Genomic DNA, 24,945 nt, shown 5'->3' on the forward strand with positions numbered 1-24,945 from the left:
GTGGAGACAATACAATTTGCCCACTCAAAAACGAATGAAAAATTTGCAGCCTGTTCACTGCAAAATTACAGAAATGCATTATACATTAATAATTAATAACGCAAAACTGCATTTGAATATGTCAAGCATATTCTCAGAATTAGCCTATGGATTTAGACTGCGCACAACTGAACACAGCAAAGTGGTCTACCCAAGGAAAACATAACCAAAAAGAAAACACATGTGATACGATATGCCTATGCAAGCAGAAACTTGGTAGTGTGGTCATATCAAGATTTCCTCATTAGCTAAAACTTAGCAAAAAATCCCACCTTGCCTGATTAGTTATAACTGTTGATAAAGTAAGAGGACATAACAACAAAAATATAAAAGTACTTTCTTGGATATGTTGTGTATTACATATTTAACATATATATGAGATTAAGGTCTGGTGAATAACTGATAGTACATGGTCAGGTTACCGGCTCTTCAGTGTTACAGTCTTTAAAAGGTGAGTTTTCTGGGTCAGAATCTTTGAGATCAGCAGTGATTCCAGCATGCAATACCTGGGTTGTATTTTGGTAATAAAAAAATCAAGTCAACACATAATCAAATCAAAGAGGAAAAGCAGAACATGAGATATATAACTTTGGCCTATTTCATTCTAGCATATAACTATAATCCTTCCCAATTATGGCAGTTTTAGATCTAACACAGCTAAAAGTTCAAATACCATCTGAGAAAATAATGAAAGTGAGTCCATTCACACCTACTTTGTCTTATAAGACTCAGGACCACCCCTGTGGAATAAGACTCCCAAAATATTTAAATAATAAAAAAATGCAAAAAATAAAGATCTCCAAAAATTTTCTTTAAGATATATATTGTACAACCTCTTTATATCCTAAAAATCTACCATACTGTACATCAGTATAGGAAATATGTATAAACTGCATGGCTTAGTCACCTCTTGATGAAAACAAAGTTTCTATGAATTGGCTACATGCATTTCTTCCTTAAACAGATGTTTTAAACATATATTACATTCAAGGCTTTAGGTGCTATTTTGGTAAATACATTTTAAAGGCAGTTGGTCATCCCTGAGCAAGATACTCAGATCCCTTATTAGATTTATAACCAGAATTCTTGATTCCAATACATTATCACCTTTACTTAAAAAAGCCAATGCTTAGAATCAGTTTTGCTTTAGAGTTCAGTAGTCTGATCTTTAGTTTTTCCTTTCTTTGTAACTATTTCAGCTATTAATACTAATTTCAAGCATGAAAATGTGCTATATAAATAAATGCTGCTACCAATGTTGTTTTGTAGTCATGCTCATTTTCAAAAAGCACAGGCTTTTAAGTTAATATTGAATAACCTAACCTCAAACATAACACTAATACTTTCAAATAATTCAAATAAAGTTGCACTTATGCAAACCACCAGTAATTATTTTCTACTAGTACCCTAATAATTTAAAAATCTGAAAGTTTTAATATCCAAAATGTAATCAGTAGTCAATTTCTTTATGGGGCTATATCACAATAAAGCTACATTAAAATAATAAATGAGAATTTACAAAACACTAAATCTACAGTACCATCTTCTTTATTTAAGAAATAAATGGGAGAAATTCATTTAACCACACAACAGATATTTAGATAAGTTATTCAAAAGAAAGCGAAACACAACAGTAAAAATTAGCTACACAGTCTGCTTGCCTTCTTGATCCCTGGTAACCTGAAGCCTATAAAAGAATGAATAATTAATTTGTCTTCACTGCTGGAATACAAACCTGTAGAATTCTTTTTAAGAATTTCTTTATTTTGCATTTATATTAGACTAGATATGTCATCAAAATTAAAAAAATAACTAACTTAGTAAAAAAAAACTTTCAGGTTCATTGCAGGACATATTCTCTTTTTGTATTTCTGTTATAATTAAATTAACATCCTTTGTGGCAAAAAAACCCAAAGAAAAGACAGTTAATCGAATACATGAATCATCCATCCATCCATTTTCCAACCCGCTGAATCCGAACACAGGGTCACGGGGGTCTGCTGGAGCCAATCCCAGCCAACACAGGGCACAAGGCGGGGAACCAATCCCGGGCAGGGTGCCAACCCACCGCAGGACACACACAAACACACCCACACACCAAGCACACACTAGGGCCAATTTAGAATCACCAATCCACCTAACCTGCATGTCTTTGGACTGTGGGAGGAAACCGGAGCGCCCGGAGGAAACCCACGCAGACACAGGGAGAACATGCAAACTCCACATGAATCATTTCTTTGTAATTTAATATAAACTGCTAGAATAAACTGATTAATGAATTTTCTAGCAATCTGCCTATTTTCTCTGACTGCTTTTTTAGTTTGCTTACATTGTGTCAAACTAATACTTTCATAACACCTTTAATTTTCCAAAAGGTGAATTTAGTAATACATCTTACATGATGACTTTGGACCTAAAATCACAAAAAGGATTTTTAGGTACATCAGCATACAGTGGCATGGCAACAAGATAGGCAAGGCAGGCAATTACCGAGGGCCCTGAACTGGGAGAGGGATCCAAGAGCATTAATTTACATAAGTACTAACTGCAATGACAAATTTGAAGGAACATCCCTTTAAGCATAACATTGAACCACTGCAAGAAAACATTTGGAAATACTGGGGGGGGGGGGGTAGTCTCAATCTCCATTTCAAGAGTGTTTGATAAATGTTACATTTTAGTAAACTCAATTGTAATCAGTATTGTTTATAGAAACCAAGATGAGGATTTACATATCTAGAAGCAAAAAGCGGGGGAAAAAAAGAGGAAAAAAATAGGACAACTGTAAGTAGTAGAAAATCTGTAAAGTTGATTCAGTTAAGTATGCCCATATTTAATCAGAGGGGGTTAGACCTGCACTGCGGAATCGGCACAGGAGCATCTTACACACTCTGAACGAAAGGGTGAAGTATTTAATGGCAGCAGAGAAGAATAGCTGATAACTTTTCTAGACTGAAAAAGTAAGTGAACACATGAGTAAAAAAAATTTCAGTTGGAAACCAAAGGCTTGAAGTTGATCATCCATCCAGTGGTGAAAACTTGAAAAACAAGTAGCTTGCAGTGAAGCAGCTAAACACCGAGGGCACAGAAGCAACTGGAGACATCTTGACAATGATAAACTCTGCGCTGAATGTAAACTGGAATTTTTCTGCCTGTCAGGTGCCTATTCATATATTGTGCGTTCTGACACCTGCAGCATGTACAACTTAGGTTCTAGGCCTGCAAAGACTGATATGGAAAGTTACAGTAATACCTTTACAAGCTTTTTTTTTTGCTTTTTCTACAATGTCTAATATGTACACTTATTTTTTTTTAATATTACGATGTGCAATTTGGATTTATGCACCTTAAACTTATTTAGCAGTATTTACTTTTTTACTCATTAGCTTTTTAAATGAACTGTATTATTATTTTCTTTACAAATGTTGTATTTATCATGTTACTTTATATCTGTTTTTCACAAAATTAATGGATTTGTGTTTATTAAACTCTCTCTATTGATCTTAATAAATGTAGACTTTTTTTAATGCATTTTACCATGTCAAGATTCAGGGGAGGAAGAGTTAGAGGGCCCCATTGAGTTTTTTGCCTAGAGCCAGCCCTTAGAGTCCTTAGAATTACCTCTGTCAGTACAGGTTCATATTGTTTAAATGTTTAGATTCTGAAGCTGAACCCTTACTTGTGCTACTCTCTTAAACACTTCTGAACAATCACCCACTAAATTTAAACTAAACATCTGCGATTACAGTACTGTTCAAAATACATTTACTTTAAAGTGGGCAAAACTAAAACAGCGTTGTAGTCAACCTGGTATTTTGGTCAAAGTAGACCTCCTAAACTTGAAAATTCTACTCTCCTCCTATAGATGCAGTTGATTCTTCTGGTGGTCTTCGGAGTGTGGAGACCTAATAAAGAAACAACTTCATAAAGAATTTCCTTCCCTTTATGGAACAAGACCCAATGGATACTGGTTAGAAAGGGTAGCTTAATGGATACTGGATACTTGCCCCTAGAAGTAAAACAAAGTATAATTGAAACTGCTGTGTTGTCTAGGGCTTCCAGGAAGTGGAATACTATAGTAACTACTCATCCAAGACCTCAAAAGAGTCCAGAAAATGGATTGGCTGAAAATGCTAAATTCACAGAAAAGGTACAGGAGTCTAGGCCTTGCTGTTTAAACGGTGCTATTTCCTAGTGTCTTTTTAGTGCACCTTTTGAGTTTGGAGAGGTTCATCTGTACAGGTGGTATAAGATGCTACCCTGTAAAGGAGGCAAGATAATATTAGAGCTTGTAGATAAGTGAGGCAAGGACTGAGCTTGAAGTAAAAAGTAGATTTGTTCTGTGAGCAGGAGAGTTCAAGTACAGTATGCTTTAGCTGGAAAGCATGCTTTTTGCTCCCATGCACAGTGAGCCATCTAAGTATGTGTTTGGTTGTCTCAAGAGTTAAGAGATTTAAAGGGTGCCTTGTAATACTTATAGATGTCTAGATAATGTATATGACCCAAAAGCACATTAAAGTAAAAACCTTCATTATTATTATGCCTGGAAGAGTGTGGTATTGCTGTTTATGTGAAAAAGATAAGTATTTCATTTAAAAAAAAAAAAAAAAAATACTGTCAGAGTAACTACACTGCAGAAATCCACTGTAATTACAAAGAAATTAAACATTACATAATGGTGGTACTGTGTGCAGGGCACTATATAAGATACTGACTAACTGATTGATTTAAAACTACATGCTCAAAAAAATCACTTCATTATCTTACTTAGACAACAGTTAAAGTATTTCAATGTAAATTCCACAGAAGTATACCACTTTGGAGTCAAACATTATCTATTATATGGTTTACAGATTTAAAATAAGCACATTCTAACAGCAACAAAATACTGTGAATAGAAGGATAGAATTTAAAAACACCACAAATTCATAACATATTAAATAAATCCATTGTTAAAGAGAAATACAACATGGTTAAGATAACACAAGGCATCTTATATCCACAGTGCAGGCATCTTATTTATTTTACTTAATTGAGAAAGGCAATTTCTGAAGCAAAGTGCAGGAAATGTAGAGAGGCAATCACAGACTGAGTGCCATCCATACCTTGCAACAAAGAGAAGCTGACATTTAACTTTAAATGTGAATGATGTGATACTATGGCACATCTTAAATAAATAAATAAGAACTGTGACTTCACAAGCAAACTGCAGCAAGTGCACAGTTCATAGAATGGCATAGCAGCAGTACATCTTTTTTTTCTTTTTTTTGCAATCTGCAATTTGCTCCTTCAGTTTCCTGATGCAAACAGTAAATCAAAAACATGCACAGTCACTTCTGGCATTTTCTGTTTTTAGCTTTTGCTCTAAGTCCTGATTAAGCAAATCAACCTGCTCCTAGTAGAACAAATTAGTGCATGCTCCAGTGCAAATCATTAGACTGCTCAGTCTGCATGGATAGAAGAGTAAGAATAAATAGGGTTTTCACAATACTAAAGTCTTAAATTCAACTATTCATAAAATTCCTGCTCATTCTCTTTGTATATATTATACATTTTAGCTGTCTTTTGCTAGAATGCGAAAAATATCACAAGAGTATAAACAAATCACTTCAATGATATTAATATTATGGAAACCCTATGCTCTTATTTCAGTGGACCATGATAGTTTTTTATTTCAAAAAGTTAAAAGTATTTTTGATCAAGGCCCACTAAACAGGAATGTTATGTGCATGATGTCCTGATTCACATTTTCATTTTAGGAACTTCCTTGCGTGTTACTCTTGCTTCTTCTCTTGACCTTTAATTTTTTTTCTTTTCTAAAGCAGTATGCACTACTCACACTCTCAATCTTTGTGATCAATCTGCATCTCTGCAAGTGAGAAGAGAAGGGGCATTTTTTTTCTTTCTTTCACCATGGACAGAATGGCGAAGCTACATGGAGGCAAGAACAGATGTAATGTGCTCTCCTCCAGTCATACAGTTGCCAACTTTACATGAAAAAGATGATATATAGGAAACAGGAGCTTGCAGTCTTTGGCTTGCATGTGTTGAAAGAACCAACAAAGATTAAAAAAAAAAGAAAAATGAGTTCTTGTATAGTATAAATAAATCCCACACAAATGGTAATTTGAACTGCTAACATTCATCAGACTACACCAGTACAATAGTAGCGTGTGTGCACATTATCTTACAGGTACTGCATATTATGCTGACATGCAGTAAAAATGTAATACTTACATATGTGAGGTCAGGAATGTCACCTTTGTCAATTCCTACTTGCTGTACAAGAAAAAGAGAATAAACACATAATATATATATAAATAAATGGAAAGAGTAAAAAAAAATTTAAACTGTACCACATACAGTATTCTTAAGTAATACAAATAAATATATTTACAAACTAGAGGCTTTCACCTTGCATGACCTTACAAAATAGAAATACAATATGTATACATAGTATCCTACAAACATGAAAAGAAGTTATGCAATTGAGTATCATGCAAACATGAAAAGAAATTCTTCAGTTCCTAACAGGGCATGAACTTGAATTTTTCAGGCATTGAAAAGTATTTTTTCTTTGATTTGCACATGGCTTCATACTTCATTTTTGATCAGCTTTTCATGTTATGGGCTACAATGAAAAATCAACCAATTAAAGTAGCACAAAACTTTCACTAAAATTCATCATCAGGAGTAGAATGCAAAAATCACTTTTGGCAGAGGTTACAGCTTTTTTTTTAGGGTTTACTACAATAGGCATTACACATGTCAACAGAATGTTTTTTTCTCCATTTTTTTCTTGCAGGCTTCCTCTAAACCTGTCAAGCTGATTGGGAAGCTTCGGTGAAAAGTAACAAAGTGTGTGGCAAAAATTCTTTGTATTAGTCATTCAGGCATATTCATCAACCTATTAGAAAACCACTCCAGCCTATTTTAGCTTTATGCATACTAAATCTATTTAGTTGGAACAGAAAGTTTCATACCAATGCACAATCCTTTAAAGAATGTTGCACATACTCCATGAATTTGCCTTTATTAGGCATAACTTATGTGTCCATATTTATAGGTTTGTTCCTGATATTGAAAACCATCTCTGTATCATTATTTTGCTGCCATAATGCTTTATATTAAATGCTGCTACATGCAGAAAGAATTTCCCTTTGGCAGCACAACACGAGGCCAAGATTTAAATTGTTCTTTCACATGACCAAAGCATACTTTATGATATGCTTTCTGAGTCTGCCCCAGGCATTTTGGCAAATTCTATTAATGCTACTAAATTGCCATCATAGCCACTACTCTAAACTGCAGCAGAAATTCCCCTATCTCAGCTAAGGAACCAGTGACTGAACAGTTTATTTTGGAAAAAGAACGTAGTAAGTGGACTGTATTTGTTTAATTTCCCACTGATGTACTTGAGTGTTAATTTCTAAGAACATGCAACATTCCTGAAATATAACATAACGTTTAAATATTCTACACAATAATAAGTGGCCAGTTGAATGATTTCCATAACAGGATATTCCCTGTGATTCAGTTTACTATGTAAAAAGAAATAAACCATTGCATTAATTTCCTGGACACATCCATTGAAAGAGGTAACAACACCACACTGATTACAGGTGTTTATGGAAAGGAATATTATGCAGACAAAATATTACACTTTGCTGGCAATCACCCATCATCGCATAAACTGAGCTGTGTTAAGACTATTCAGAAAAGTTTATACCCATTGTAATATCAAGGAGACTAAAAAGAATGAAAGGCACCATCTTTTCCAACTCATCACATTAAACAGCCACACAAAGGTATTCATCAAACAATGCTGACATAGGAGAAGGAAGAGACCCCCAGAAAACAATCGACTCCAACCTGACCCCCATCCCACCAGGCACACACTTCCTTATCATCACAGGATATCAGAAGATACAGCATGTATCCTGTCTAGATCAGGCATCAAAATAACACACAAACCTACAAACACTCTGCACACAGTCCTTTTTAATGCTAAAAGCAAGAAATTAGCAGCAGACACGTAGAATGTGGTTTACAGCATACCATGTAATTCATGCCTGGCTGTATATGTGGGCCAAAACACTCGCCACAGGTGTACAAGAACATCGTAATGCAGTCAGAAGAAAGGACCTACAGTCCTTTACACACATACAAGTTCGACCGGACACACATTTAAATGGGACTCATTTAAATACAATTTCAAGTAAAATTCAAGGCTAATACAAAAATTGCCGGAGAACTGGCTGAATCGTGGCACTCCAATGAAAATGCCATTAACAGACATTTGGACATGAACCCAGCATATGCAGGTTTGAAAGAAACATGCACATAATAAATAAGACGGTGTTACTAACATCCTCCAAACCCCACCTCATAAATCCCCCTACCACATCCACCTAAATTTCTGTTAAGTCTAATCGTTTTCCTCTGATGATGATTCCTGATAGGAGTTAAAAGCTAAGGAATATAAAAACTATTTTAAGATACGTGATTCATTTTCTCCCTTTGTAGATTTCCAGGTACAAATATGCAAACTGTATCACAGACCTTCACTTTCATTATAGTATATATACTGTACATCTCAAAGACAACTAAAGCAAACAGGATGCACACAACTACAGCAAAGGTTCTGAATACTTAAATAACATGAGAGACTTCAGTTTTTGGTTTTTAAGAAATTTGCAAACCTTTCTGAAAACAGGTTTTCATTTTGTCATTAAGGTTTGCTGAGTGTAGACAGGGGCAAAAATGGCAAATCTATCCATTAAATTTTAAATCTACAACACAATAAAACAGGTAGGAAACAAAGGGGTCTGAAGAGGCCTGAATACTTTCTGAATCCACTGTGTACAGTATGTTTGTGTGTGTGTAAATTCAGTAGACAAGGGAAAAAAAAAAATAAAGCGTTGGGGTCCAGCTGGCACCCCATTTATGCAAAAGGGTAAAACTGCCTAAAAGAATAACATGCTTTAATATATTAATGAGGACATTGTGTGTCCTTCCTCCTCTCAGGCTAAGCAATTTGCTACTCTTTGGTCTCGGACTCAATCTGAAAGCAGACTTCCGGCAATTCTATTCTTTAAATATCTCACAGGGAGAAGGAGGTGGCATCTCTGGGATTGAATTGAAAGTGACTTAAGTACATTGCATCCTACAGGCCAAAAAACAGAGTTCGTTAGCAACCACATTTCCCCAGATGCTGGCGTCAATGTCTTTACCTCTGTGATGTTGTGGGAATGTTCACAATACACTTGCATGAAAATACACAGTATATTAAATCTACTCTATATATATATATATAAATAAAATCCTAAGCCTAAAAGTGCAACGATTTTATATGACATTTTTTGTCACGCTTTAAATTGGGCTTATTTTAAAACCTACATATATATGTTTGGTATCATTCTGTTCAGAATTTATCGACCTTTAATGTGATTTTGTTAGAATTTCAGATTCTTATTCCATTTTTAAATTATAAACTAAAAAATATCAAGAACTCACGTCCCGCAAGATGAGACTTAACCAAGAGTGGCAAGAAATTTAACCACGCCCGGGGCAGTAGGACAGCTGCTGTACAGGCTTTTAAATGTTTGAAGCGCCATGCCAGATGCAGATCATGCGGTACGGCAGCAGCAGCAAGCCAGCAGCTGATTGAGCAAAGAGGAGTTAAAAAAGAAAAAAAAAAAAACTGTATTCGTTTCCCATTGTTTCATCATTAAAGACGGGGTTTCAGAGGAGCGACCAAGTTTCTTTGGGGTGCATTCAGCCCCCCTCTGCACAACGCAAGCGACAGACTGGACGCCGGGGGGGGGGGGGGGGGGGGCTTATCCCCCTAGTATTATATATTTATGGTAAGGTTAATGAAGATTTTGACCAGAATTATAATTTAGGATGTACTGTTGTGGATAGTACATCAACAGAAGGACACTGAGAACTAAAAACAAAATATTAGCCCCTGGCTTAAATCCTTCCCTACTAATGTTCAGTACTTCTGTCACAAATGTTAATCAGAACTATATAACATTGACTGGCCTTTTCACAGACGATTTGGGTTCATGACTGCAGGGACATCTAGGACCAAGAGTGGGAAATCTATTAAGGTGACCCCAGATATTTTACAGGGTGTTGAAGGCAAAGAACTGGAAGTAATTCCATGAAGGGATTTAAAAGCTCCTTCCAGTCTCAAAGCATTTGAGATTGGTGTCAGGAGTGTCTGTGTGGGTGAAATAAATTATATAAGTCAAATATATTTTCAAATGTAGTGTGAATACAAACTTACATTCTGAAGTGTCCTATGTGAGTAACACAACTTGTTTTCTTATGTTGCTCCATATAGATGAATATGAGTACTGGTTAACTTAGTAGTGTACAGAAGAGATAATTTAATAAAAAAAACTCTGTTGTCCTTTGTTGCATCTCCCATTATTAGATGCCACAAAGAACTCTAATCTTACAGTATAGGTAGTCCACTCTTCCACATTTTCATCAAAGGTATCAAGGGTGCCTATGGCATTCACCAAGCTTTCTCTTTTTTTCAACCCATGAATGTCCTCACTACTGGGCACAATATATGTTCATGTATAAATCATATCTGGTTGTGAAATCTTTTAACACCCTACAGAATTTTTTATGGACCTCTCTAGATTAAAGCTCACTCTAAATCTTTAATTTTCTCATTTCTGCTCTGACTAGGGGGCTCCGCCCCCTGCTCGCTTCGCTCGCCAACCCCTGGTGTTGGGAATGACAAAGAGCGTGATGTATGAATGAGATATAGAATAGTGTGACGGTGTAGATGATGCAAATAGAAAGCAAACAATAAAGTGTGTGGCACAGTGTAAAGGTTTATTTGAAAATTTCTTTGTACACGCCGTTTAAGTGTAAAAGGTAATTTCATCTCAGAACTTGTAAGGTCAACGAAGATGGTTATTGTTGTGATCAGAGTCAAGTTTGTCAGAGCTTAGAAAGAGTTGTGTCTCTCCAGGAAGTAATGGAATGACTTGGGTATTTATGTTTTGCACATTAATATTTTTTGGACATAATATAGTGCGTTGTGTTAAAAGGGGCATTTGGTCTAATGAGATTGCTGTTCCAAATCTCTCTGTAACTAAGCTGTCGCAGATAAAGGCTTGAGGAATTGTAATAATATGTGGCTGAAGTCCATCTGTATTGGTGAGTGTACCATCTCTCAGTTGTAATAAGCAATTGCTATGATCTGGTTCTGGACATCGTATGTTTTTTACTAACTGTATCTTTTGAAAGCAATGCCAATTGTCTGCGTATTTTAAGGTGCACTGAACAATAGCTGAGTGCATGACATCTGGAAGAATAGCTAAGTACTGTCTAAAATCTCCTCCTCATAAAAGTACCTTTCATCCAAATCGAATATTATTATTCATAAACGTTTGTAGAAGTTTATGAATGGTGTTGAGTAAGTGACTTCATGCCATTGTACATTCATCAATAATTAACATTTTTTCAAGATGGATGTCACGTGCAGTGCCACCGTTAATGTTCATAGTGGTTACCGATTTGTAGGATCTAATGCAGTTGATAAAGATTTCACTTTCAGGTACATCGTTAGTTAGAAGCTTTTGTAGATATTCAGTATATGAATGTAAAGAAGGCAGTCTAATTTGACCCTTTTGACAACAACGTGTAAATGTATTACTTGTATTGCCAGTTGTTTCTTCAGGGAAGTGAACTGAATGACAATGATTGCAAATGACATTCATTAATCCGAATGAATTTTCCTGGTGTATGTTTTGCTTGTGCCGTTTGAGAGGCACGTTGTTGCATGTGTAGTATTTGGGACGTGTTGCCTTGCTGTTGTGCGCGAGCCTCTTTTTTTTTTTTTTTTTTTTTTGGGTCTAGTTTCGTGTGCAATGTGTTTCATGCTTTGCCTGCGTTTGACTACTTTTTTATGTGCCTTTTCCTTTTTTCGTTGCGCCTCATTTCTCCTTTTTTGTCTTTTTTCTGTGCTCACTCCTTTTTTCTGTGGTCTTGTCCGCCTTTCGCGGCCCCTCATCCACCTCTCGCGGCCTCTTTTGTCCCCCTCTCGCGGCTCCTCATCCGCTTCTCGCGGACTCTTTTTGCGCCTGCGCAGTACGTCTTTTTGCAGCTACGGCCCATGGCCGGATGTGCCAGCGTCCATCAACCAGTTTAGAATTCTCGGTTAGTAATATGGATATGCACTGTTTATCACAGAACTGCAAATACTGTAGACATGTCAATCTGTTGACGTGACCAGAGGTAAAAGGCAGGCAAGTTATAAGTAAATTCTCAAAGAAATGTGAAGTCACTAATATGAACGGTTATTTAAATGAAACCATTCCAGTTTTTCACTTTAAGCTAAACTTAAATAAAATTATGTTATCGTTACCATTTGTCATTTTTTCTAAGAAATCTATGCAAATACAGTTGTAAAACAGTACTAATATAACATGAAAAAGGTCACAAATATGTACTTATATATTTATTTTTGTTTGTATTTTAATACAGTATTTATTTCCAAAAATTTTGGATACATGCTCATGTCAGGTCTTAACAGGAATTACAATGAAACTATTAAGTGAGATTACTAAGCTATAAAAAAAGCACATACTGTACTGAATTTCTGTTGTGTAAGGCCTCATGTAGTGTATTTATATCAGACATGGAATATTTTTCTCAGATAAAAAATCTCTGATTTTGACAGTTTGATCAAAGCATGTCGCATTAAGAAAGAGCTTGAAGTTACAGTAATCGTTCAGAATTGACATTGGACTGTTAAGATTTAGCAATATGATTTCAATAGTACATTAACATTCAATTAAGAGAGGATCAAAACTGGGAAACAAGGGAAACTGACAAGAGTAGTTATACAGTATTTGCACTGTTAAGGTGAATAATTCACTTTTAAGATTCAGCTTTTGTTTTTTAAGTCTTTGTTTTTTGCTTGTAGTTCTCCCCAGTCCATTTTTTTGTTCTTTGTTCACATTTTTTATTAATTTAAAATTTTCCTCACTCAGTTTCCTGAAAGCCCTGTTTAATCACTTTTTGCTTTAAGCTCTTTGCTGAAGCATTAGCCACCTTTGGCAAGTTGTGTTCGGCTCCCTTTGCTTGTCTTCCCTCTTGTAAGTTTTGTTGACCATTTAGTTTTGATCTTTTGGCTTTTTGATCCTTTCCTCTTGTTTTTTGACTTTTACATGATTTAGATTTGTTATTTCAGTATTTACTTTGCTTCTTTTGTTCTTATCCCTTGAGTTTTAGTTTTCTTTTTGAATATTTTGTATTTAGTTTTGGTTCTTTGAATTTTTTTTATTTTCTGATTTTTGTTTTCTATGCTTTGTTCTGATTTTTTTAAATTTTCTATTTTAGAAGTACAACCCCAAATCAGAAAAAGTTGGGACAGTGTGGAAAATGTGAATAAAAAAAGAAAAAAGCAAGTTATAAATTCTCCTCAAATTTTATTTCATTGCAGACAGTATGAACACAAAATAATTCATGTTTTTTTTTGTCAACATCATTTGATTTGTAAATAAATATCCATTCTTGCCATTCAGGCTTGCAACACATTTCAAAAAAAGTTGGGACAGTACAGCATTTACCACTTTGTACAGTTCCCCTGTCTTTTAACAACACTTAAAAGACGTTTAGGCATTGAAGAAATCAAGTGACTAAGTGTTGCAGGTGTTAGTTTGTCCCATGCTTCCTGCAAACAACGTTTTAGGTGCGCAACAGTATGGGGTCTTCGTTGACGCATTTTTCATTTCAAAATGCGCCAAACATTCTCTATAGGAGACAAATCAGGGCTGCAGGCAGGCCAGTCAAGCATCCGCATCCTCTTCTTACGCAGCCATGCCTTTGTTATGCGCGCAGTATGTGGTTTGGCATTGTCTTGCTGAAATAAGCATGGGCGTCCCTGGAAAAGACGTCGTCTTGAAGGCAGCATTTGTTCCTCCAAAACTGAGATATACTTCTCAGCATTGATGGTGCCATCGCAGAAGTGCAAGTTACCTTTGCCGAAGGCACTGACACAACCCCATACCATGACAGACCCTGGCTTTTGGATTTGTATCTGGTAACAGTCTGGATGGTCCTTTTCCTCTTTGGTCCGCAGCACACAGCGTCCATTTCTTCCAAAAAAGATGTGAAAAACTGATTCGTCTGACCACAATACACGTTTCCACTGCACAATGGACCATCCCAGATGCCTCCGAGCCCAGAGAAGTCGACGGCGCTTCTGGACACTATTTATGTAGGGCTTCCTTTTGGCACAGTACAGTTTTAGCTGGCATTTCCTAATGTAACTACGTACTGTAGTGCTTGAGAGTGACTTCCTGAAGTAGTCCTGAGCCCACGCAGTTATATCATTTATTGATGAATGACAGTTTTTAATGCAGTGCCGTCTGAGGGCTCGGAGATCAAGGCCATTCAGTTTAGGCTTGCGCCCTTGGCCTTTGCGCATGGTAATTTCTCCAGATTCCCTGATTCTTTTCACTATGTTATGCACTGTAGAGGGAGAAATGCCCAAATCTCTTCCTATCTGTCTTTGAGAAACATTTTTCTTCATCATTTCAAAGATTTTTACCCGCACTTGGTGGCAAACTGGCGATCCTTTGCCCATCTTTGCTCCTAAAGGAGTAGGCTTTTCCTTGATGCTGCTTTTGTACCGAATCATGATTGCAATCACCTGTTAACATCACCAGTTTCAAATCACATCATTATTTAGTTATTATACCTCATTACTACCCCTTAATTGCCCCCATCCCAACTTTTTTTGGAATGTGTTGCAAGCCTGAATGGCAAGAATGGATATTTATTTACAAATCAAATGATGTTGACAAAAAAACATGAATTATTTTGTGTTCATACTGTCTGCAATGAAATAAAATTTGAGGAGAATTTATAACTTGCTTTTTTCTTTTTTTATTCACATTTTCCACACTGCCCCAACTTTTTCTGATTTGGGGTTGTATTTTTGAAAATGTGGGACTACCTTTATAAATTAACATTATTAATTTGTGCTGGCTTTTTTCTGCTTTTACTCCATCTTGGATGAAAACATAACTCCTACATGCTTACCTCAGCTATTTTGAGAAATTCAGAGACCCTTGTCATCCGCGTTAAAAATCTCTTGTAGATTTCTAAAGCCTCCTTACATTGTCCCTTTTTCATTTCAAAGAACTTCTCTGTAAATATACAAAAAAATAATTTATATATAAATATATATATAGCTAAGAAAAAAACTCAGATGTTTTGAAACGAGTTACATAAAGACAATGCAATCAATAACTTTCATCCAACATGTTTTCTTTTATAATTTTACATGTATATATAACTTTTCATTCAGAGTAGGATGCAGTGAATCTGTTTTCTTAACCCTTTCCCTACTCAGCACAGCAGCATCGGGCACAAATAAGGAACTCACCAAGGGAGTGGTATTAGTCAAAAACAAGACACCTTATACACTCAGTCATGTCTGTGTGAAATGTAAATGAATCCTTAACATAATATTTCAATAAAAAAAGTTATATTAATGCAGAATTCAGGTTCAACAAAAAAAAAAATGTGTTTCTACCTATGGAGTTTACCTATGGAACAACATACTTTAATGATTTTTTCATATTAAATTTTATTTTCCCTCCAACATTCACTACAGTCAGTTATAACTAATAAGTCTATTGAACTATCTTATTCAACCTTTCCTAAGTTGTTGTGCTATATGTGCTTTAAAGTTTTTTTAGATAAATGTAGTTATATGCTACATCCTACGGCAGGCATCAGAATGTCAGGAATGCCTGCAGGTTTGACCTCCTCCGTTATTGTTATTTTTGCCCCATCTCCTAGTTTGTTTTTGGTTATATTTTATTATCCATCTGTAATTTTATCTCACTTCATTGTTTGTTCTTTGTTTTACATTTTATTTGGTGTTTGTAATTTTACTATGGTCCCTTTCCCCATTACTACTTGTTAGGAAATTCTATAATGCACACTAGAAAGACCCAAAGTTATAGCATTTAATTTCAGACACAGCTGACCAAAGTTCAGCTTCAGTACCTCTGATTTTGAGCCCTTTGCCTCACAGGACATTAAAATTTAGTCCATGAATCTAAAATGTTCATGTAATATTGTTTTATTTATTTTTATAATGTTTAAATAAACAAATATTGTTAATTGCCTGTATTAAAACTTAATGAATAGCAGCAAAATCCATAGCTGCAAAGGCTATACCCACAGGGCTTGTTCCAAAAACACCCACCCCCAATGTGTCCAGTCTGTGCACTTTAAATCTCTGGGGTTTCAGGAGAGAGCAAAAGAAACTAAACAAAAGACTTGACACTAAGAGAAAAAAAGAAAGCTAAAACCACTTTTATCAAGTCAGGTTCTCAGTAGCACAAGGTAACTGAAGCTTAATGATTCATTTGTATAATGAGCCCGGCAACAGAAGAGACAGACAGAAACACATGTAGACCACTGCAGGTTTCTTAGCTCAACATATTTGAGAAGTGCTTCTGTTTGCTAAGATATCTTTCTGTCATTTTGATTATTGCATCTCTATATTGCATAATAACAGCAAACAGAGCTTACAGTAGATAAGCACTGTAGGTCTAAGTATATAATGTTAAAACGCTGTAGCTATACTCTGGCATGGCATGTTTCCATTTCCAATTAGACAGTAATATTAACTTACTTTAGTTATTTGTTTAGATTTGCAGTCAGAAGGTGGATGTTGTGCGGCACTGCCTGTGCCTCTATTAGTGTCATTTGGCAGATTTACTGATTCAGATATTGTAATAAATTAAATCTGCATCTCCTATGGCTCTTTAGGTTAAGAACAGAGACATTACTTTTTACAGCACAAAATCACCGCCTCTACTTTGAGCACTATCTTCATGAGGCTATCTTTAACCCTCAGTGAGCCTTCTAATTGTTACCACCCAGCTTTAAGCAAAATTCACTTGTTCTTGTCTCCAGACGTATATATTTAGATGTCTGGGTCAGCAAGATTATTTGGCCTAAGACATAATTCAATTTTCAGTATTGTCTAGGTACAGGTTTTAGGCTTCTGATTTTTGGACTGTGAACTTTGCTTTACTAGCTAATTTTGGTAACAGTGTTTGTTAATAATTGTGCTTATTATAACTTGTTTGACCTTTCTGTATTGTTATATAATTTAATGAAAAAATTAGGTAAAGAAAGTATTATATGAAGATGTTTTGGTGACTTTGAACTTCCCATTAAGACCAAATCATAACACTGGCGTTGCTAATTGGAATCCATTGTACTATGGTATTGTGATAACTATATAAAACATCAGTCTAAGGTCTTTTGTGAGCATTGCTATTCTAAGCCTTTCAAATATAGTATGCGTTAAGAAAATGCCCTTTTAATCTATATTGTGCTATTATGATTTTTACCCTTAATCTACACAGATGCAGCTTTTGCCTTGCATCTGTATTTTAGAGATACAGTGTGAACATACTGTACAGTGCAGTGCCAGCCCACTAGAAGTTCAATTACCTATATGTTGATATTATGTGCCTGTATTGAACCAAACATACTATAACAATTTCTCTGCTGCAGAATTGGAACAGTAGTCATTTCTGCAGCCATTAGAACTAGGGAGAGGTGATGACTGAAATATATAAATTAACAGCTAGAATCCTCATGAGGCGAAGCCTTGCACAAACTAAATATAAGTAGCCAACTGAGACAATATGAGGCTCTTTTTGATTTGTATATGCAATTTGGTGCTGAAAGAGCATTGCTGGAATAGACTTTGTGAAATTAACACTGCTTAGAAGCTGCAGAACATGAGTGACAACACTGAGTATTGTCAGAGAATCTAATGACACTGTGACCGTAGCACAGGGTGATTATCAAACGAAAACAACAAGGATGTTGGAACTACACAGGGGTAACACCACACCTGTATATAGGAACACCTGTATATAGGAACAGGTGTCTCTCCAGGCTGTAGCACTGTGAAAGATTATTTGTTGATTTTAATAAACTGTCTGAGGGGCTGTTTAACCCATTCAGTTGCATGCTTGCTTCCTCTACACGTCCTTGTGTCATTGCAGGTTTTCAAGCTGCAAAGCTCCTATTTGAAATTTAGTAGCTTGCCTTTGCAGATTCTCACTGCCACTGCCACACTCTACTGTAGCTTTATTTTTCTATCAGTTGCATTAAAAGATGGGGCCAAATTCTATGAAAAAGTACATCTTTTACAGACAGCTTCATTTTTTGAACACCTTTGAACTTTGTTTCTAAAGTGCACCACAGATGACAAAGTGAGTAGAATGTAAAAAATGAATTAATTTTAAAAAGGGGACCAATTATGCTGTTAGCTCAAAAGATGTGTCTGAGGCATATTAGAATGCGTGATCATGTTTAGGGGTTATACATTTAAGCCTGAGCAACTTATTCCTTTTATAAAACAAAAAGAACAACATTTTATAATCATTATTACAAAAAGTATATTATATTCTGTATGAAAGTGACTTGTACTGGCTTATCAACACTTGTGTTTCAATTAACTGTAGCAGCCTATACAGATTATTCTATGCTTTGGATTAATGCTGCATATTCTTATTAAAATGGTCTGTCTTTATCTTGTTTCATAAGCAATCAGGTCTATTCTGTTCCAGTGTTTTTGACAAAAATTTTTTAATTTAAACTCATTTAAAATAAAGTAAATCACTCAAATTACTCACCTAGTAAATTTATAATTCCATCATTATAACAAGCAAACAGTTTGATAAGGTCCTTAAAAAGAAGCATGAAAGCAGCATTTATCACTCCATTTGTCAGTTCATTGGGATGGACCTAAAATAAAAATTTTATAAAGAAATAGTTAAACTGTTGGAATGTGGGATCAGTTCTAAAATTTTCAAGCATACCACAATTAAAACGTTTTTATTTTACTTATATTTAAAATAAAAATATTTCTGTTTAGTAATATTGCCAATTTTATGCAACATCTTTTATGATGTATACTTCTCTAATAAGTATGCACATTTAAGCAGAATTAGACGCATTCATACAGCAAGACTTTTCAGACAGGTAAAGCTATTGTACTTTTTCAAGCATGTCTGTTCTCCCTTTTCTAGGATAAGTGCAACTATTTAGTTTAGAAATTATACCTCAGTGTACAACAAAATAAAACTAAAATTCAGACTACTTACTTGCCATTCCAAAGCCTGCCTTCCTGAACATGTCTTGTATACAAGTACCACCACTAGATGTAGCCTATTTCATTAAAGCCAATAACCCAAGGGTTTATGACATCTCTTTTTGGAGACCTACGCACACATATGTTTAAAAATGTAACTGAATTTGTCTGTTTTTAAGCGCAAACTCTGAATCTTTTAGGTTGCTCCAGAAGAAGAGCCTAGGCTGGAACTTGAACGTTTTTTATATCAGTCTATATATGATTCATTCATGAACTGTATTAACCTGCTTAGTCAGTTACTGTCTTTAGCTTCCGTAACATCTTTAATTGTTATACAGCCAAACACTGGATAATTGATATGTGCTGGGCAATAAAGTGGCCATTTTAAAATCCGGATATGAAAGAGTGTGGGTGCATTTGTGAGCATGCTCTGTGATATTTTTTAACTTTTATTCCAGATTGCTTGCCAGCTTCTGCATTAGGAAGGCAAGGTCATCACTGGCTGCCTATGACCCACCACTGAAAACTATGGTTCATAAAAATAAACAAATAATATTATGATGTAAAATCCAATCAAATAACACCACCTACTTTTAAAGTTAATGCCACTCACTAACCTCAAGCCTGATAAAGTTTCATTCAAGCTATTTTGGTGGCTTTTAAGCTCAAATAATAATACTGCTGAGTACTGAAGTGATATGTATCCATTTGTCTGCTAGCTGAATAAATCCACATTAATGGGTGTAGCAAGCTAGTGTTATGCCAGCAGTACTTGAGCCAAATCTGGATGGAATGCCAATTCTTCACTAAGTTCACACACCCTTATTTCACCGATTCTGAGCTGATTTACAGTGAGCAATTAATTTCTCCCTTGTATCTTTGCAAATCGGGACGATATATAGACAATATGGAAAAAACCCCACAAATACAAAGTGAAGAATGTTCATTCTACACAAATAAAATTAGCAGGTAGAAATTCAACTGTCTGCTGGGGCTCTGTGGCAACAGTACTAACAATGCCCTGTATGTGTGTACATGTAATGTCAGTTAAAATCAATATAAAAAGTACTTTTGGTAGGCTGAGGGTGTATTACTTTACTAATTAATTATCTAGGGGGTGATTGCTGCTTATAGCCACTGACAGTATTTCAATTATTGGTCAAGGGGCTGAGGCATGTTAGTGCAGTTTTGGAAATTTCATATAAGTACCATTCAAAGTGGGATCTCTCTATTTGAGAGAAAGCAATGCTACCCAAATTTTTCACTATAAACAATAATACATATAGAATTAAAAAAAAAACTTGGAATGTTTTAACTAGAAATGGCATTTTTATGGTTAAACTGTATATGAAGTAACATGAAAATGTAGTTGGAAGGTAAAAACCCCCATAGCATGTAAATGCAACAAAGGTTTTTGTTTTTTTTTTCGATTTTCCCTTCTGCAGTTTATGACAAAACCATGACAGGATTTCAAAAAAACTGCACTTACATGCTCTGTTAAGTCTGACAGAGCAGGTGTTTTAGCATGGTGATTTCAAAATTGATACACAATTCATTTCTCATGTAGGGATACTGAAAGACACAGTTCTGAGTATAATGTGATTATTTCAAATTTTAACAAAACTGAGGTGGCTCTTATCTTCTTTTTTGAGCATAAATGTGATATCAGTTCAGTTCAGCTCAACCAATCATTAAATCAGTATCAGCAAAGAAAACATGCAGGAATGAGGAGTGTGATGAAGTGTATCTATCTAGAAAAAATATTGACATCTTGGCTGCAGTTAGGGGACATATGCATTCACGTATTATTTTGAACAGGCTTGCACCCAAGACTTGTATTAATTAAACAAAAAAAGTAGTCATCAATTTACAATTGCCTGCATTACTATTAATGTAAATAATAATAATTAATAATAATTCTTTACATCTATATAGTGCTTTTCTACCCTACTCAAAGCACCTCCATGCAGGGACCTAAGACGTGAACCCATGATTTCCTTACTGCGAAGCAGCAGTGCTACCACTACCACTAGTCGTGGGCAAATGACAAACTAAAAACATCCCCCAATTTTAGCTTTCTTCCTAAGTGTCTCTATATCTCACTTTTTTAAAGTTGCTCAAAAGCACAACTGCAAAGAACTACTGTAGAAATTACACTTAATAATCATGGATCTCAATCATCTGTGTATATATTCTCAAACCTGTTTAGTCACATTCAGGGACAAAGGGGCCCAGAGCCTAAACAGGCAGCACTGGGAATAACAGCACATCACAGGGCAATTCATGCATGCACCTGCATTCTCACAGGGCCAATTTAGAGTTGGCAGTTAACCCAACTTACACATCTTTGGGAATTTGGGGAGAAAACTGTAGCACCTGAAAGAAAATCCATACAGCAATTGAGGAAACATGCAAACACCATACATCCAACAGCTGGGAGGAGGACACAAACTCAGGACTCTGCATCTGCAAAAAAGGAGTGCCTATACTATGCCGCCATGTCACTTGCTTCAGATCTAAAGCAGCTAAATTGATGCCAAAGTCATATGTACATGGACATTCTACTGCAGGATTGCGTCATTGTTGAACAATGCGCAATAGTGAGATTTCTTTGGGCAGAGGGAATGAAACATGCTGAAATTCACAGAAGGATATTGGCTTGTGCAAAATTTCAACAGGTTTCACTCCCAATGCCCAGAAAAATCTCACTATGGCATGTTGTTCAACAATGGTGCAATTCTGCAGCAAAGCCTTAATGTTCATTTGACCTTGGCTTCAACTAGTCTAACAGTAAAGTTCTGAGCGTACATGTTGTATTGCGTCAATTTCAAAACATTGTGGTTACCATGTCATTTTCAAATTGCCTTTACATTTTGAATTACCCTCGTACAAGAAAACAACAATATTTACGATAACTTGAAATAATAAGTATTATGAAATGCTGTTAACAACACGACAAAATTAAAAGTAGCTAATAAAAATTTAGGAGGAAACATCAGAGTCTGCTCCTTTTATACAGCAGATTTGTGATCTTTCCTTTAGTATACTTTTGTTTTCCCAAATATTTAACTGGATTAGGCAGTATTTGGAAACAAAAATGAAAAAATTTTAAATCATGGTTCAGCTCCCTGTGGCTCAATAATGGAGAACGCAAGATTAAAGGAATTGATTAATGATTACATGCTTCAGGCTTTACTTGTGTTTTCTTGAATGTTGCCATTAAGTATGGTGATGTTACAAATCCACCAAACCAGAGTGTTGAAATGAGGATTAATTAATATGTATAATAGTATAACTGAAAAAGCAATGAGGTGCAAACGCAAAAAGATTTAATGTGTTTCGAGCTGCTTCACAGTATGCAAAGGGAGCAATTTACTATTTAAACAGAACACTTTAAAATTCTTTTTTTTTGTGCTGCACCACTACTAGTAGATAGGTTTTCTCTTTAAAATTGGCAAACCTAATACTGAAGCCTTCATTTAACCCAACACAGGAAATGTGACTATTGCTTATGAATTGTCATACAGTATTTGCTATCAAACTGTGAGATCAAATACATTTCAGAATAAACAAGGCAACAGAAGTTTAGCTACTTTGATGCACGGACTTGTATTACAAATGTAGGGGAGTCCATAGTCCTCTTGACTTATGACCTTTGACTGAGACATTTCTCTGGTTATGTAAAAGCTGGAAGACTACAGGCTGAGTTGACTCTTAACATCAAGTTTTGCAAAAGGTGCCTAGAATTATGTAACGTGTTATATGCCACTTAATTAGTCTGAGCTTCCTATTGCATTGCTTTGTCAACATGGCTTTTCTACATTGTTTAATGTTGATCTATGTAATTGTAAAATGTACAGTATATGAAAAGCAGTACTTACATCAAACTCTAGGAGTGCATCAATTTGTCCTTGCAATATTGGCATTCCTTTTAACAGCTTATCTGGATTCATAGTTCTCATTACACCATCATTGCTGCAATAAAAAATGAAAAAAAAATTCGTTAAAAATGAAAACAAATTAATGACTGCTAAACACTGAAACAAACAAAAATGGTGACTTTAAGCACATAAGGAAAAATCTAATGATTCACATTGTTTGTTCAACAAAAGCAATTGTTTTCATTTACCTAAGCAGAAATGTCTACCTGTAGCCAAATATTAAACTGTTTCAATTTCTCTCTTTTCTGTAACACTGCATTACTGGTTAACTATTATTATTCAATATTCAGATTTGTTAGTGATGTAATTATTGTATTCTGTCTCATACAAAAGAGGAGTGAGCACTAGGACAACAAAATACTAAGCAGTTGTGGTATAAGTAACACTTGCAATTTGAAAGGGAATTGCTAAGGCAAGACAGTAGGTGGCAAGCCAGATTCTGTAGTTTTTGATGACATCAGAGAGCTGCTCACATTTGACATATAATCTAGCAAAAAATCACTGTTTGACTTGATTATAGATTCCAAAACAAACATTCTGCATTTTAACCACATTAATTCTGAATACTAAAGCTAAAAGTTGCTTTATTCCATTTTATGATTATTTCTCTGTGATTCAGTATTGGTAAACTAAAGGCTACAATGTATGGTAAATAGAATTGTAATAGAAATTTGCAATAGAAATTTTCCTGGTTAATGTTGTGTATATCTCTCTATTATAAAAAAAAATCCTGGGAGGGAGACTAGGGAGACGAGACATGATCTTCTCAGAAGACAATTTGACGTCCCGCGAGAGACACTTTAACATCACGCAAGACAAGGCAGTGAGACAACATTTAAAACAAGTTCACGGAAATTTAACCATGCAGTTGTTGGAAATCTCAGACATCATGCGCTCCCAGCTCTTAACACTAGAATTACCAGAGTCTACGAAAAAACTCGAAGATCCGGCCCACCTTAAAACCGTTCTCACCTCTCTTTTGTCTTCTAAATGTGCTGATTATGACGAGCAGCAAGCAGCCGGCTATTCCATCCCCCACCATCGCAAAACGTTCACTAAGTTTTCCCACCTCATGCCTTGTTTGATTATCTGGGAGTGACTGAACTGGAGTTTTAGAGTGGAAATAATAGATCGTTATTTGGAACACATGCATTTCATGTGTGTTCCGTATCTACAGTAATCTGTGTAAACACAGTTGTTAAAACAGAAACTTTTTCATATTTTAGTAATAAATGTTATAAAATGTAGGCATAAACTATAGAATGTGTGAAGCCTGACGGCCAAACATCAAATAAACACTTTCACAAAAGGTTCAAGGATGTCATAACACCTTACGTGGCGTAATGCTGAGATTTGCTGACTCAGAGCACGGCAGCCCTGCTGCGTTGTAGAGACCGGAGTTCGATTCCCCGCTGGGGAGGAAGTGTTTTTTGTTTCTTTGTAGCCTCAAACGGACATAAAATTTATAAATTGGTATGCACTGTAAATCGTTAAGTTTAAAATGTCGATCGTGGTTATTTCTGTCGATTAATTCATGCTTTTTTACTTAGAGTCAGAACAGGAGCTTATTCAGCTTCTGATCTGACTCTAAGTAACAGCGCCAGTATAAATCACACCCAATCTGACGCTGTTCGTTTTCAAATAATATTGCAGTACTTCGACGATGTTTTCTGATTGGTACTATTCGTGTCATAAAATGATTTCTTCAAAACGTCATATATATTTGTTTTGAGATAATGAATAGAGCTGCAAATTACAGGTGCTTGTTCAGTGTAATAGGAACCATAGCACAGA

The 24,945-nt window shown here is 35.5% G+C and overlaps 1 protein-coding gene across 1 annotated transcript in view; it reads right to left on the bottom strand.

Annotated features, from left to right (window-relative positions):
• The window catches only part of snap91a (synaptosome associated protein 91a), a 246,091-nt gene that overhangs the window by 101,520 nt on the left and 119,626 nt on the right, over positions 1–24,945 (bottom strand). Inside the window, 4 exon segments of the mRNA XM_051924737.1 lie at positions 6,277–6,318; positions 15,118–15,224; positions 18,753–18,864; positions 23,092–23,185. Of these exon segments, the coding sequence (XP_051780697.1) occupies positions 6,277–6,318; positions 15,118–15,224; positions 18,753–18,864; positions 23,092–23,185 (355 nt within the window).

The sequence above is a fragment of the Erpetoichthys calabaricus genome, chromosome 3 (assembly GCF_900747795.2).
Source record: "Erpetoichthys calabaricus chromosome 3, fErpCal1.3, whole genome shotgun sequence".
Classification (NCBI taxonomy): domain Eukaryota; kingdom Metazoa; phylum Chordata; class Cladistia; order Polypteriformes; family Polypteridae; genus Erpetoichthys; species Erpetoichthys calabaricus.